At 38.9% G+C, this 13,918-nt stretch overlaps 1 protein-coding gene across 6 annotated transcripts in view; it reads right to left on the bottom strand.

Moving 5' to 3' along the window:
- Nucleotides 1-13,918, bottom strand: part of NFIA (nuclear factor I A) — a gene marked incomplete at its 3' end in the record, with an annotated part of 352,385 nt that overhangs the window by 39,475 nt on the left and 298,992 nt on the right. For all 6 annotated transcript variants that reach the window (XM_081144016.1, XM_081144015.1, XM_081144019.1 and 3 more), the window contains one exon: nt 13,731-13,896. In XM_081144016.1, the coding sequence (XP_081000142.1) occupies nt 13,731-13,896 (166 nt within the window). The remainder of the gene's footprint in view (nt 1-13,730; nt 13,897-13,918) is intronic.

The raw sequence follows: 13,918 nt of genomic DNA, 5'->3' as shown, positions 1-13,918 counted from the left end.
GTATGGGGAAAATTTAATTTTTTCAAAGCTCAGTAAAATACTCTTTATTAATTGCTTCATTTAGTCTATTGCTTTGATATGCTTGATACACGTTAATAAGTCTCAACTGAAAGTTTTATATTGAAAATGATGAACTACAGTTACCTGGTAGTGAGTTTACCTGCTCCTAGGGCACAAAGACAATGTGGGAGAGGTAAGGGTGAAGTCAGGAGATGAAAGAACCTGTTAAACGTGTGAGCGGTTGGGGAAATAAGTGTTCTTCCACATGAACACATATGTAGGTTGAGAAGGAACAAAAAGGTGTGAAGAGGTGCTAAGGCACGAATACTAGGTGGTTAATGACAGATGCTGAAACATGAGTGCTTGGTTTGATGTTCCTGGGAGAACAGTGTACACAGGCCTGTACTGGTCATTGCAGACAAGGAGCAGGATTTCCTTTGACCTTTTTACCATCCTGGTCACATCAGAAGCAAGCATGCTGAAAGATCCCAGGACACAGTGAGCTTTTCTTTTCTTCTTTTTTTTTTGGTGTAAAGATAGTTCTTCAATGAACATAGTGAGTTTACTAAATCTGGAAAGGTTTGTATTACAGCCCATTCTCTATTTTTGTCTGACCTAAATGTTGCCATTTGAAAGAAGGTTTAGCATACAAATAATTTAGCCACTCAAAATTACTATGAGACTGACAATTGGGTATTTCCATCCTTCAAACATGAGTCAAACCTTGCAGTCCTCATTTCAAAACATCTCAGAAGGCCTTTAATGCTCTCATAGGTTACTAAAACTGCTCCAAAATTATTCTGGTTTTTAAAAAAGAGAGTAATGGTGAGAGAGGTGGTAGTGTGATTGCATTTTTTAAAAAAGGATATTACAACTACAAAAATCTGTGAATTGCCGAGTACCTAAGTTACTGGATGGGACAAATGGTGCTCAGGGAAATTTATCCTATAGAAAGCTACGCTCTGGGAAAAATCAAGGACACAGGAAAAACAAGGGAAGGAAGAAAGAAATTCTGACTCATCTTCCATTATTATAGCTACAATAGACAGAGTGTTCACCTATAACAGGATGTAGTTCTAGAAATAAGTTGAATCTGAGTTTCCCAAAGAACAGTGGAATAAGGGAGTTATACTGTTAAACAAAAACCTTCACTGAACTTTTTATTAAAACATCCACTTATACCATCATGGGTCAATTATACATGCACAGCTAAGAGCTTTCAACATGAATATAAAATCAAGTAAAGGGGGCAGTGTGGTAATTAATTACATACAATTGTGTTTATGCCATTATATCACATTCATAGCCTTCTTGCCTTATTTACAACAATGATCAAATGCTGCAGGAAGACCTTCAGGAAATCAGGAAATCCAGAAAATTATTTTCTGGGAAGATTATTGTAGCCATTTTTTCAGGATTCTGGAGGAAAGATTCAGGGGCATTTGATGATTTTTCTGAACAAATCAACAGGGAAATCAATTTGCCTATATAATCTCGTTATAAAAGTCTTCGTGGCAACATGACTATTAGAAATCAAGGTATGGCTTCTTTGGCTGCTTCGGAAACAAAATGTTTGCTTTTTTGTTTTTTTGGGGGTTTTTTTTAGCAGCTGTTTTATCTACATGAGCAATATACCATGGACCATTTTCTTAATGTATGGAAGAACATTCCTATAGGAAGCTTCCACCATGTTTTATTTGCACTAATCTGATAATATTTTTCCTCTCTCTAAGGTATTTCTTCACATTATCCAAGAGTCTTAGTTTGGCTGTAACCATAACGGTAAATATCAAAATCCCAAATCAGAATTTAATCCATAGGCAGAAAACCCCATTCTTCTGTGTTACCCACTTACATGCATTGTTAATTCTGTAATCCTTCACTTAGGCCAGCGGTTCTCAACCTGTGTGCCTGTGTGCTGCAAGAATTTTATCTGACTACTTAGTCGGGGCACTGATTTCTCTTCCCTTAGATTGCCAAATAAAAAAATGACAACAGCCAACACAACAGCTGTTCAGTGTGAATGAATCAAAATTATACCTATTTTTTTGTCAGATCAGCAAAAAATATACTTTTTGGTGTGCGGCAGAATTTGGGTAATTAGTTTATGTGCCACGAGGTGGAAACGGTTGAGACTCGCTGGCGTAGGCAGTGCAAGTCCTGGTTGGCATGATCAGCTGGGGGAATGGCTCAAGAACAGTTCCTTCTTTATAGGCAGTAGTTTCAAAGAGCCTCTGGGAGTGCTGGAAACTCTCTCTAGGGGAAGGTAGAGCGGGCAGGGAGAGCGGCAGAGACCACCTATTAGCATCCCCCCACTCCCTTCTCTCTGTCAGTCTGTGCCAGGCCCTCTACTGAGCATTATGGCAGATACAAAGGTGAGCAAGACACACCAATTTCCTCAAAATGTTAGAGTCTAAGGGGGAGAGATAAGTACAGAAAATGAAAATAGGAGTGCCTCAAAGTAATATAAATAAAAATCTGTGGGGCATTAAAGGACAGAAAAGTGACACCTGGCGGGAGACCAGCAAAAGCTTTACAGAGAAGATGGAGATGGCTTCAGAGAGAGGCTGGAAAAGCTGTGTTGGCTGATAGGTTCAGATGGATTAGCGGTCACAGAGGAAGCAGCACAAGCAAAGGTATAGAGGTGGGGATCGGAGGCATCAATCGTGGAGCAAAAGGAAAAAAGATGAGATTTTGCAAATTACATTTTGCCATACAGTAAGGGTAAATAAAATTTTAAGGATCAGAGACCTGGCTGTTTGAACATGGAGGGTAGAAAAGTCTACTGAACTTATTTTTCTTTTAAGAGGAAGAAATAATTTCAAAAGTAACCAAAGACAACAAATTTTCGTTCTGGACATCCTTAAGACAACTGGGCATCCTAACACTCTAAACCTTTTTCCTTTCTATCTCAGATATCAATATGCACTCACATGTCCCCTTGTTTTCAGTAATTCAGACATGTTCACATGTGGGGAATTTCCCTCTAAAAATAAGTAGTTGAAAATTCAGTTGCACTCCAATAAACTTAATGGGATTCCACTACGTGTCCAGGATTGTGCTAGTTATTGGAAAGAAGTAATCAGAACAAGTTTAGGAATGCAGACGTGGACAGATCCCTGTGTATCCAAATTGCAGTTTTAGTTAAGTGTTCACCAGGGACACCTGACAGTGCATGAGAAAGCATTCAGGTGCAAACTGAAACAGTGAGATGACTAAATACCTAACGAAAATAATTTCTAGAATCTTTTATTAATGGCAGTATCATGCAATTTTTTTTAAAAAAAGCCCTGTGAGAAAAGATTATTTTCTTAAAAAAAAAAAAAGCAGAAACTATCAGGAAATGGATTGGCTAATTTCTAAATAAAACCCACTACAAAAGAACTCACTTAAGAACTTGAACAGCACTGTTTCTTGCAAGGTCATAAAAGAAACACTGGAGAATATCCGAGTGCTTTTCCTTCAGAGAAATCTATTGGTATCGACAAGTTTACGGGCCTGAGTTAGCATTATTAATATCACTATACAGTCAAGGAAGCACAGCCTGTGCTTACACATGATCCAGTACGCAGAGATTTAGAGATTCTCATGGGATTGAATAGATGAAGTTTATATCCAGATGTTTAAAACCTAGGAGATAACCACACTGAATTTCCATTATTTTGATCACATCTGTGCAGTCACAGTTACCTCATTCTATTATCTCTGCACATCTTTTGTCTCTACAAACAAGTTACCAACAACAACAAAAAAGGAAGCCCTCAGGGCATGAAATTAAAGCCTATTTATCGCTAGTAAATTATTACAGAACAACATACCCACAAGCTATCTTCCTGAATTCTAACTTTACTGTATTAGCATTACTTAACATGTATGGTAACAATTTACATGACATGTCTAATGTGCCAATAGTTCACAAAAATCATGAAAAGAATCAATGTAGCCAGATGGCCTTGCTCTCTTGGAATTTCTGCTTATATTAAGGATCTTCCTAGGGAGGTAGGGGTTCATGATGTGCGGTAAAATACGCAGAAAGGAAGGCACAAGACAATTCATGTGTGCAGACAGAGAGAAAGGGATCAGAGCAACTTGTACACTGGTGGCCCTTTGACCTTACGTTGCCAAAATCTGTGTGATAAAGAGGCACTTTATAACGAGTGTTTCCTGTACACAGTCTATTTAAACTGCCTGTAACATGGTTTCTTTTCATAATATTTTTAAAGGGTTAGAATACAGCCTTGTTTCAGTTCATTTATATTTATTTCTGATGGCTAATCCAAATTCTGTAACTGTCATTTATTTTTCTGTGTATGCTGTGTGTTGTTCAACTGATAGAACATATTTATTGATCAGAAGCAACAATGTATATGAGTAGGCACAGGTGAAAGTTATATTAAATAGCCACAGAAAAGAATCCCTGGATTCAGCTGGGGTTTACTAAAAAAAGAAACTTAGATCAATATATTGGATTGCTCCTTTTTGAAAGGCTCTCTAGCCTCTGGAAAGGCAGTATAACTCTGGAAACCTACTTCTGGGAATTTATCCTCAACAAATACTTAAAAGTACAGAGAAAATTTATGCTCCAGGATGTTCATTACAGCATTACTTATAAGAGCAACAAACTGGAATCAAGTTATAAGTTAATGCTTCATCCATATGTTGAAATATTTTGCAGCTGTTAAAAATGTTTTAGAATAAAGATATCACTATGTTTATAAAATAAAATGAATAAAATCAGTTTACAAAACTATATATGTATATACATACACATATACATATATGGACATACACATACATCTATCATGATCAATTATGTTTAAAATATGCACAGAAAATGATTATCTCTGCAGAGTGATTTTATGGGTGATTTTTAAATACCTTCCAGTAGTTTTTAATCTTAAGAAAAATAAACACAAGTGGAGCCAGCAAACCCCAAATAATACTTCTATTTTTGCAGCAGTGCAATGTAGTCAGTAGAAAATAAATTTTAGAACCAGAAAATCCTGGACTGAATCCATTCAGTCTCTTACTAGAAATGTGATCTTTGCAACTGAGTCAACCTCTCTGAGCCTCTCTACACAAGGAGTACAGCACATGTTGGAATATATCCCATAGTTTGAGACAAAAGTTAATGTCCCACAGTAGGGGGATAAGTAAGGGAATTATTTGAAATCATATTTCCTAACTTTTTCATGAAATAAGGTGTAAAATAGTAAATAAAAAAACAGCATACAGCCCGGCTGGTGTGGCACAGTGGTTGAGCATCAACCTATGAACTCCTAGGAGGTCACGGTTCGATTCCCAGTCAGGGCACATGTCTGGGGTTGATGGCTCGATCCCCAGTAGGGGGCATGCAGGAGGCAGCCGATCAATGACTCTCTCATCATTGATGTTTCTATCTTTTTCTCCCTTATCCTTCCTCTCTCCGAAATCAATAAAAACATTTTTTTTTTTAAAATTGCATACAAAATATTATATGCAGTAGGTCATCATCTTATATGTGTGTGTATATACATACACAAATACACACATAAACATGCACTAAAAAAACTGGGGGGAAACCAGACCAGAATGTTGTTAGTAGTTGATTATAGGAGAATATAATTTTCTTTTTCATACTTTTCTATATCTTTCAAGTTTTTAACACTGCCATAAAATACCTTTGTAAAGGAAATCTTAAAACTCACCTGTCATCTGAAAAAGTAAAATACTGAGAAAAAAACAAGAGTTGAATGGGCTAAGACCTAATGGTTGTAATCCCCCATTGTTTTTTCTCTTTTCTGACTCCTTTACAATGTTTATCTCGTACTCTCTTTTTCCTGTTCTTGTTCCTCTGTTTTTTCATCCTATTCATGGTACCCAGGAGTTGTTATTCTTGGAATATATATAAAAGTTCTTTATGGAGTGTCTTAGGGTTTTCAGAGGAAAGGTGTACTATAGCATATCTTAGTATATATCCTGGTTGTGTAGAAACCACTGGGCTCTGGAGTTCAACAGACCTGGTTTAATTTCAGTTTCCTCTTTTTTAAAAGAGGGCTGACAATTCCAATTTTGCAGATTTAAAATAACAATCAAATGCAACTAAGGTAATGCATATGAAAATACCTATCAAAGTGCCTGATTTTCAATAATTATTTTTCTTTATCCTGTGCAAATTTAAACACTGAAAATTTGGATTGTACACAAGGTAGAAATACCCTGCAAAAAGTATTTATGAAAAATTGTGATTTAAGATGGTGTCTTTGTATTCACTGGTTTCCGAAAGCAGAACTTGTGACCAAATGATGGCTACTGAGAATGAAAACGCTAACTCTGTACTGAATTCTTCACTATTTGTGAGGGGAGAGACTGTTTATTATTCTTTACCAGAAAGAGCACACATTTTTGCTACCATACTCAAAGTTCAGATCGGTATCGCTAAAATCTACATGCATAAAAACTGCCAAGGATTTTATGGACTTTCCCACCCACTACCACTTGTGAGAGTTTTGGTCACTATAGTGATTACACAAATATTTTTAAAACCAAAGAAATCATTATATTTGATATTAAAAAATCAATAACATCTTCCATCCTCATTGAATAAGGTGCCAATGAGCTATCCCTAACAAACCAGTTCCTGTCCTTCACCACACAATGAAGTGTGTATATATGTATATAGCCCCCTTCTTGGCAGTATTCTACACACAGTTCTTAGCACTCTTCTCTATTGACTTAATACAACTCAAAGATTATTCCATGAGTTCATACAGACCTCTCGCTTTATTTTTAAAAGGTTCCTTAATGTATATTATATTGGTGGATATTTAGGTATTACCAATCTTATATTATAATCAGTGTTGCAATGAATACTTGAGGTATGTCTTTGCTTACATTTAAAATTTACATATATGTTTTTTCATATATATATATATATTTATGAAAAACTAAATTGTCCTCTGAAGAAGTTGAACCAACTTTCAGCCCAACAATCCAAGCTCTGGGGAGTCCTAGAGAATAAAGGAAATCGACCTTTATTAACATCTACTTTTCACCTCTTTGCTGTTAACACATGGAAGCTTTGGGCTAAAGCGAAGATACTCATAGGATGCTGTGACCAAGTGTATGAACTACAGGTTCAAGGTGGCTGGGTGTGAATCTTGATGCTTTTATAACTGGCTGAGCAATCTTGAGAAAGTTACCTCTATCTGCCTTATCATTCTCAATTAGGGTATTTACTTTTTAAAGTATTTATTTCATAGGCTTACCATGAATATTCAAACAAGGTAATACATATGAAAATATTTTTAAAAGTGCTTGATATATTAGTAAGAGCTCAATACTTTCTGTTGTTATTAATTTCAGACATGAGCAGGTAGTCGTGGCTCCTAAGTATCCAGAAACCATGTCACATTGCTTTATAATTGGTTAACAGTATGAGGTAGCAGAAAGAGCATAGGAAGGCCTATGTTTGAGTCCCTACCAAGCTACAAGGAAACACAATCTTGAGAAAGTAACCTCTACTTTCTAATCTCAGTTTCCTTGTCTATAAAATCCTGACCTCATGGGCATCTTAGGAAGTCAAAACAAGAGAAAGTATATTTGTAAGAGCTTTGCAACCAAAAAGCATTGAGCATATATTAATTATCATACTAGAAAATTTCCATTCCAGTCATAGATAATTGCTGTATTCTTGGTTAACAGGTTCATATTCAGTCATCAGAGATATAAGCATAAATAGATAATATGGGAAATTTTTTACGTGCCTCTATTTTAATAAAATTCTATTTAAAAAAAAATCAAAAGTTCATGGCTAAGAAGTCAAGGACAAAAATGTTTATGCATCTTTCATGCATTTTAAATTGTTTTTGTGTTCCTAATTAATTTTAAAAAGGAAAATATGCATTCTATATATTCCTTCATAATTCGAAAGTGTTTTTTCTTTCCATTGTAATTCTAGACTAGGATGCCAACTTTCAATTTCTTTTCTGGAAAAGTCCATTTTTATAGTATGATGTTGGTACCAACCTATTAGATAAAAATTGGATCTTACAATACAATTAAGAAAAAGAACAGTGCATTTTGAATGATCATACCACAAATGGACCCAAACATAATGAGAGATTTCTCCTATTCTTGAGCTGTAGTGTCCTCAGCACTCCTAGGAGTATCCATTCATTGCATTATATGTTTGTAAAGGAGTCCCTTCCCAATTAATGAGATGATGCACATGGAAAAACTCAGTAATCGGCAAAGAGCTGCAACAGGCAGGATGTTAATAAGTTTCACCAGTAAGATACCTAACAGGCATCTCAAACATGGTCAAACCAAATTTCGATCCCCACCCCTCACCCAGAACTGCTCGTCCTATCATTTGCCCATCTCAGTTCATGGTAGCTCAATCTTTCCAGTTGCTTAGGTAAAAAATCTAGGAGTCATTGCTGATTTCTCTAGTTTTTTCCCCCCACTCAACCTACATCTAATGTGCCAGTAAATTCTATTGGTTTCACCTTTCAAATATTTCTCGCCACCCCAACCACCCCTATGTTGGGGCAGGCCATTAGCAACTCTTGATTGGATTATTACAACAGTGTGTCACCTCCTCCCATGTTCGTTTTCTCCATTGTACTTACTAGTCCCCAATTTACTCATTTACTTATAATTATTGGTTGCCCCTCCCTCAAGAATGTAAGCTCCACAAGGGAAGGGGACTGTCTGTTTGTTCTCTTTTGCATCCCTTGTGCCTAGAATAGTGGCAGGCATGTAGAAGACGCTCATTATATTTACTGATATAAAAAACAGCCTCTTAACTGGTCTCCCTGCTTTAATTCTTGCCCCCTGGAATCTATTTTCAACAAAGCCTTCAAAGTGTTTCTGTTAAAACCTAGATGGTCTCACTCCGCTGCTCCCCATCTCACTCCCAGCAAACGCCAAAGTCCTTACAGAGGCCTGTGAGAACCTGCGTTATTTGTCCGAGCCCTGAAGCTCACCCGCTCGCGCTCTCTGACCTCTCCTCCTCCTCGCTGTTCTCAGCCCTCGGGCCTCTGGCCTCTGGGCTGTCCCTCACATCTTCCAGGCTACACTGGCTGTTGCTTCTGCTTGGAAAGCTCTCCCACTACAGTCCCCCGGCTCACCCTCTCACTCCTGTGAGGTCCATTCCAATGTCACAGGCTTTCCTGAGCGCCCAGTTTACGTTGTGCCCCGCCCCCACTCCGCCTCCCCTTGGTTTCGTCTTCCTTGCAGCACTTACATATTACCACCTTACACCATTCCTGCCTATTTTACTCTCTATTCTGTTTTCTGTCCTCTCTCTAAAATAAAAAGCTCCACAGGATCGGGGATTTTTCTCTCCATTTCCTGCTGGATCATGGCACCCAGAACACTGCTTGGCATGTGGCTTATGGCCAGTAACTATTTACTGCATGGAAGAAGTGATATCCTCTCTCTGGGTACTGAAACCCACAAAGGTAGTCAGCCGGTGGGCACAGAGCACACCCACTGGGAATTACTCTTACAGGTCATCCCTTCTGTTTGTCATGGTATCCTAAAGAGATCAGGCATAGGGTATCAGTCTTTCTCCAAGCAAATCAACAACACAACAGCTTTCCTTGAGAGACAGCAGAACTGTTATCTTCACCCTCATTCCTCTGTTGTTGTTTTAGGGTATGGGTAAGAATATTTCCCCCCCATTAAAATGTATTTATTTCATAGGCAATTTTCCCCCCCAAATCTGCCTTTCTGGACATGGTTGCAAAGTTGAGTACTGGTGCCAGAGGCAGCTGATTAGTTTAAAAATACATACTCTGCTTTAGGCAGGCATCCATTTGTATTTCATTATAAGAAGATATTAAAATGATGCCTTGGACTTTTAACTGTCTACAGCACAGCATATCTGTCACCCCAGTTCGTTGTGACAATCAGCCCAGGAGAGTGTTATTCCCATTAACAGATAAGGGAGTCGAGGCCCAGGAAAGTTGGTAATATGGGAGACCCTGGGCATAAGTTCCTACATTTACCTTTCAAATCTTTTTATTTGAAAATCAATTTTGGACATACTGTTGGGATGTTGAACATCTGTACTTAATACTCTGTCATGATGTTTCCTCTTGCGAAAGCTGAGCTCTAATAAACTGATAAACAGGATCACATTATCCTGTGGTTTTTATTTCTAAGAAAGCATATAATTTATGAAACTATATTTTTGCCCTGAATTTTTATCCAGTGGTAATCCAATTTTAGACACATTCCACAATCCGCAAGCTAGTTTCTGAAGAAAAGTTGTCTTCTCTCTCAGACTTAAAGCACAGAATATTATCCCTACTAAGTGGCTTAGTAGTTACCCCCTCCAGAAACAATCTTTACCTGAGGCCCTACACCTGGACCAAACTGCCCCCCAAGTCCTCCTGAAGCACCCATGGATGCCTTCATCTGTGTTGTCCATGAAAACCACCTATTTACCAGCTGTCTCTCTCCATAAATCCCACATTTCTTTAGAATAGGATTGTCTCTGTATCCCAGTTAATACAGTCCTTGGCACATGACAAGTGTTCACTATATGGAGGCTGAATACATGAATGAAGGCAAGTAGGCATCAATGAAGAGTGTTAAGGGAGGAGGCGAGGGCTACTTCACCCCTGCTGTTTTTTCCCTTCTATACACCCATAGTCCCTCTCCACTTCCTCACTGTAGAGATTGGAAGTAGAAACTGGACTCGTCCCACCCCCTTCCTTCCCTCTGTGCTGGCAGGATGCACACAGCCACCTGGACCTGGATGCCATCATCGCTACACAGAGGGCAGACCTGCATAGACAGGCCTCCGGTGGGCCAGCACTGCCAGTGTCTGGGCAGATTTGTCTATGAAATTTGGAAGCACATTTGCCCAGAGTTATAAACTAAATTCTCTAATAGGAGAGGTTACGGTCTGGTCTTCCATCTTGTTTTTTCTTGTATTTTATTTATTAGTTGGTTCAGAAGTCAGGGTGTGAAAGAGGATGTTTTGTGGGGGTCCTTAAATCTCTTCTCAATGTGGACCAGTGGGCTTGGATATTTTTATCTGGAGAGGCTTCTCCTATGCTATAAATGACAGGCATCCCAGACTATCACTGTCCTTTTGATAAAGGAGAAGACAGTAAGGAGATATGTTGCTGTGAAACAACACTTTACTGTGAATTCAGCCAACTCCAGGAAAGCCCAGAAATGAGGGGCTAAATTTATGATGATAAAAACCTTTCTATGCTGTCAGTAGAACATTTTGTTTTGTCTACATTTCTAGAATCTTATGATTCAAAAAGTGATTATCAAATGACCTATATAAAACATTGGGCCTCTCTCTATTCTCCTATTCCCAACAACTTTTAAATACTGTTCCTATAAACATGTAAGTATATGAATTAGATATGCCAAAATCCCCTCCACACTTCTTCACATAATTTTAAGAGAACATGTGAGGCTGGGCACAAGAGGATGATAAGTATCTTCTTATACAAGGCATTTGATTCAATCCAAGGAGTGGAGTCCAGAACTATGGACCGAAAAGGCATAATCCTGATTTAGGTGTTGAGTAGCTTCTACATATTCTAAAGACATATGTCTTCATTACCCAAACCTGGAGCCTTCGACTAGGTAAAACTTTTGGCAGATAATAAAATGCTCCAATTTACTTGGAAGTGATGCTTATCATGGCTAATTTCACACAAGCCTGCCAGGTAGGTATTATTATCCACATTTTACAGATGAGAAAACTGTGACTCGAGGAGAAACTGATAATTTGAAAGGTGGAGATTCGAGCTCCTATCCTTTGGACTTCAAAAGCCACATATGGTATTTCCACTCTTCTGCAGGGACTCAGAAAAGCCCCATCCCCATTACTAGAAAACACACCATACAGGAAACATTGACTTAGTAGCGGAAATAAGGATATGTTTCTGCTATCCTACCATAGAGCAGGTAGACTATTATTACAGGGTTTTAAAGGACTGCCATTGTCCTATACAGATAGGGAGAAGTAGAACAGAAAAGTGGGACACAGAGGCATGTATAGGGGACAGTAAGCATGTGGCTGCCAATCTGTAAGCCAATATCCCTGGTGACTAGATTTTAATAGAGTTTGGGGATGGTTATTTCTCTAATTTGCTTGAAAATGTTACATTAATACACAATAAGCAGGCCCTATGAGCCTCTTCTTCTCAGAAGCTTCTTTTCTAATCTGAGTTTCCAGGATCTGTAGACCAAGCCTAGTTTGCTTCCTGGGTCACTGGACATTCAGGGTTTTCTTTTTGCTGAAAAGTGTTGAACTACCTCTTACCAAGAGAAGCAAGTGTTCCCCAAATGGTCCCTGGACCCTCAATGTTTTTGCTGTACAACCAGAATCCATGCACAATGTCATTCACTTCTGCATGTATTATCAAATTGAATAATACTAGATAACCCAGAGCTTACCCTCAGACACATGTCCATGGGGGACTCTAGACATTTTGGGTTCAGTGTCCCCAGAATTAAATCTAATGAACAGTGTCAACCAAGGCTCATTTTTCCACTTTGGTCTTTCCCACCTGCACCGAATAGCATTATGTCCTTAACACTGAAAGGTAAGGAAGCTGAGACGCCTGGAATTACCCTCTACTATATTCACCTATATGGTTGTCCACTCCCAAAGCTCACGTCTACAAAACATCCCCACTCGAGCTCCCTCCATTCAGCTTCTATAATTGCTACTCAAGTTCTTGATCTTAACACTTCTTTCCTAGTCTACTCTAATATTTTCCTCAGTAGATTACTTGTATCTGGTCTCTCCTTCTTTGAAGACCTCCTCTCCTTAGGGTCATTGTCAATTCCTATTCTTTCCTGCATTCTCTGATCCCTCTGTAAAGCTCTAGGGAAGGTGCTCATCACACCCTTTGTCAAGGTTAGGTAGTCCACCCATTACCTGGGAATTCTGCCTCCATTTTTGTCATTGTTCCAGGTGCTAATAAAAGCCAACTCTGTGTGTTCTATCCCCTTGTCATCTCTAAAATAGCAGAACTGTTCTCCCTCTAATTCATCGAATAATGATTCCTATCATCCAAAAAGGGCTTAAAATGTTATATTGTCTGATCACATATTCCCAGGCTATGCAGAGAAGAGCGAAGTGTTCTTTTCTCTTTCCATCCAATTCTACCTTTTATCTCCTCCCCCTGCCAAGCCTAGCCAACCAACTGCTATGACTACTAGCTCATAAGATCTCTTCTGCCAGGCTCTTACTCTTGGTGAATGTTCAATGTACACATCTTTGCATTGCTACTTTAATCGAAACTTTTTTCTATTTGATGTATGAGGTGTATGACCTTCACCATGTCCATTACTCCTGGACTGTAAGTTACAGGAAGGCAGGGCTCTACAAAAGTATGAGGAACTTTTCTGCTAATAAAAACTCACACAAGTAGATTCTGTTTGGCGATCTTGAGGGCAGCATTCACAGCCACTCAAATAATATGCAAAACTTAATAGTTCATAACTTGATTTCAGTCCTGGGAATGTAGTTACACCATTTTATCCACCCAAACACCTAGTCATTTCTACATCTGGTGTAGTTGGTAGTACCCTAGAGTGGGGTTCACACTGATCTCATCTTGGCTCTGCAAATTCATGCTACGGCCACTGTTGGGGATCTGTGCCTATCACTAGAGCCTATGCAGTGAGAGACTAAGTTTATGCGCAGATTCAAGTGCGCAGAGCTTCATCAGTGACCGGCGCCTTGTCTCAGCCATACTTACTTGGTGAGGTGGGGGAGGCTGCACCTCCTTCTGTTGATGTGGTCGGAGGCTTTGTGTCTGGCACCGGCAGAGGCACAGGCCTGGCCATCGGTGGTGGCGGTGGCGGTGGCAACATTGGGGTGGGAAGGAATGGGTTGTGCACTTTGCCTTGGCTACTCCCATTGGGCTGCAAGGGTGAGAACAAAACA

This window comes from Miniopterus schreibersii, assembly GCF_964146895.1.
Source record: "Miniopterus schreibersii genome assembly, chromosome: 8".
Taxonomy (NCBI): Eukaryota; Metazoa; Chordata; class Mammalia; order Chiroptera; family Miniopteridae; genus Miniopterus; species Miniopterus schreibersii.
The sequence above is the reverse complement of the archived record's forward strand: the minus strand, read 5'-3'. Positions and strand labels throughout refer to the sequence as shown.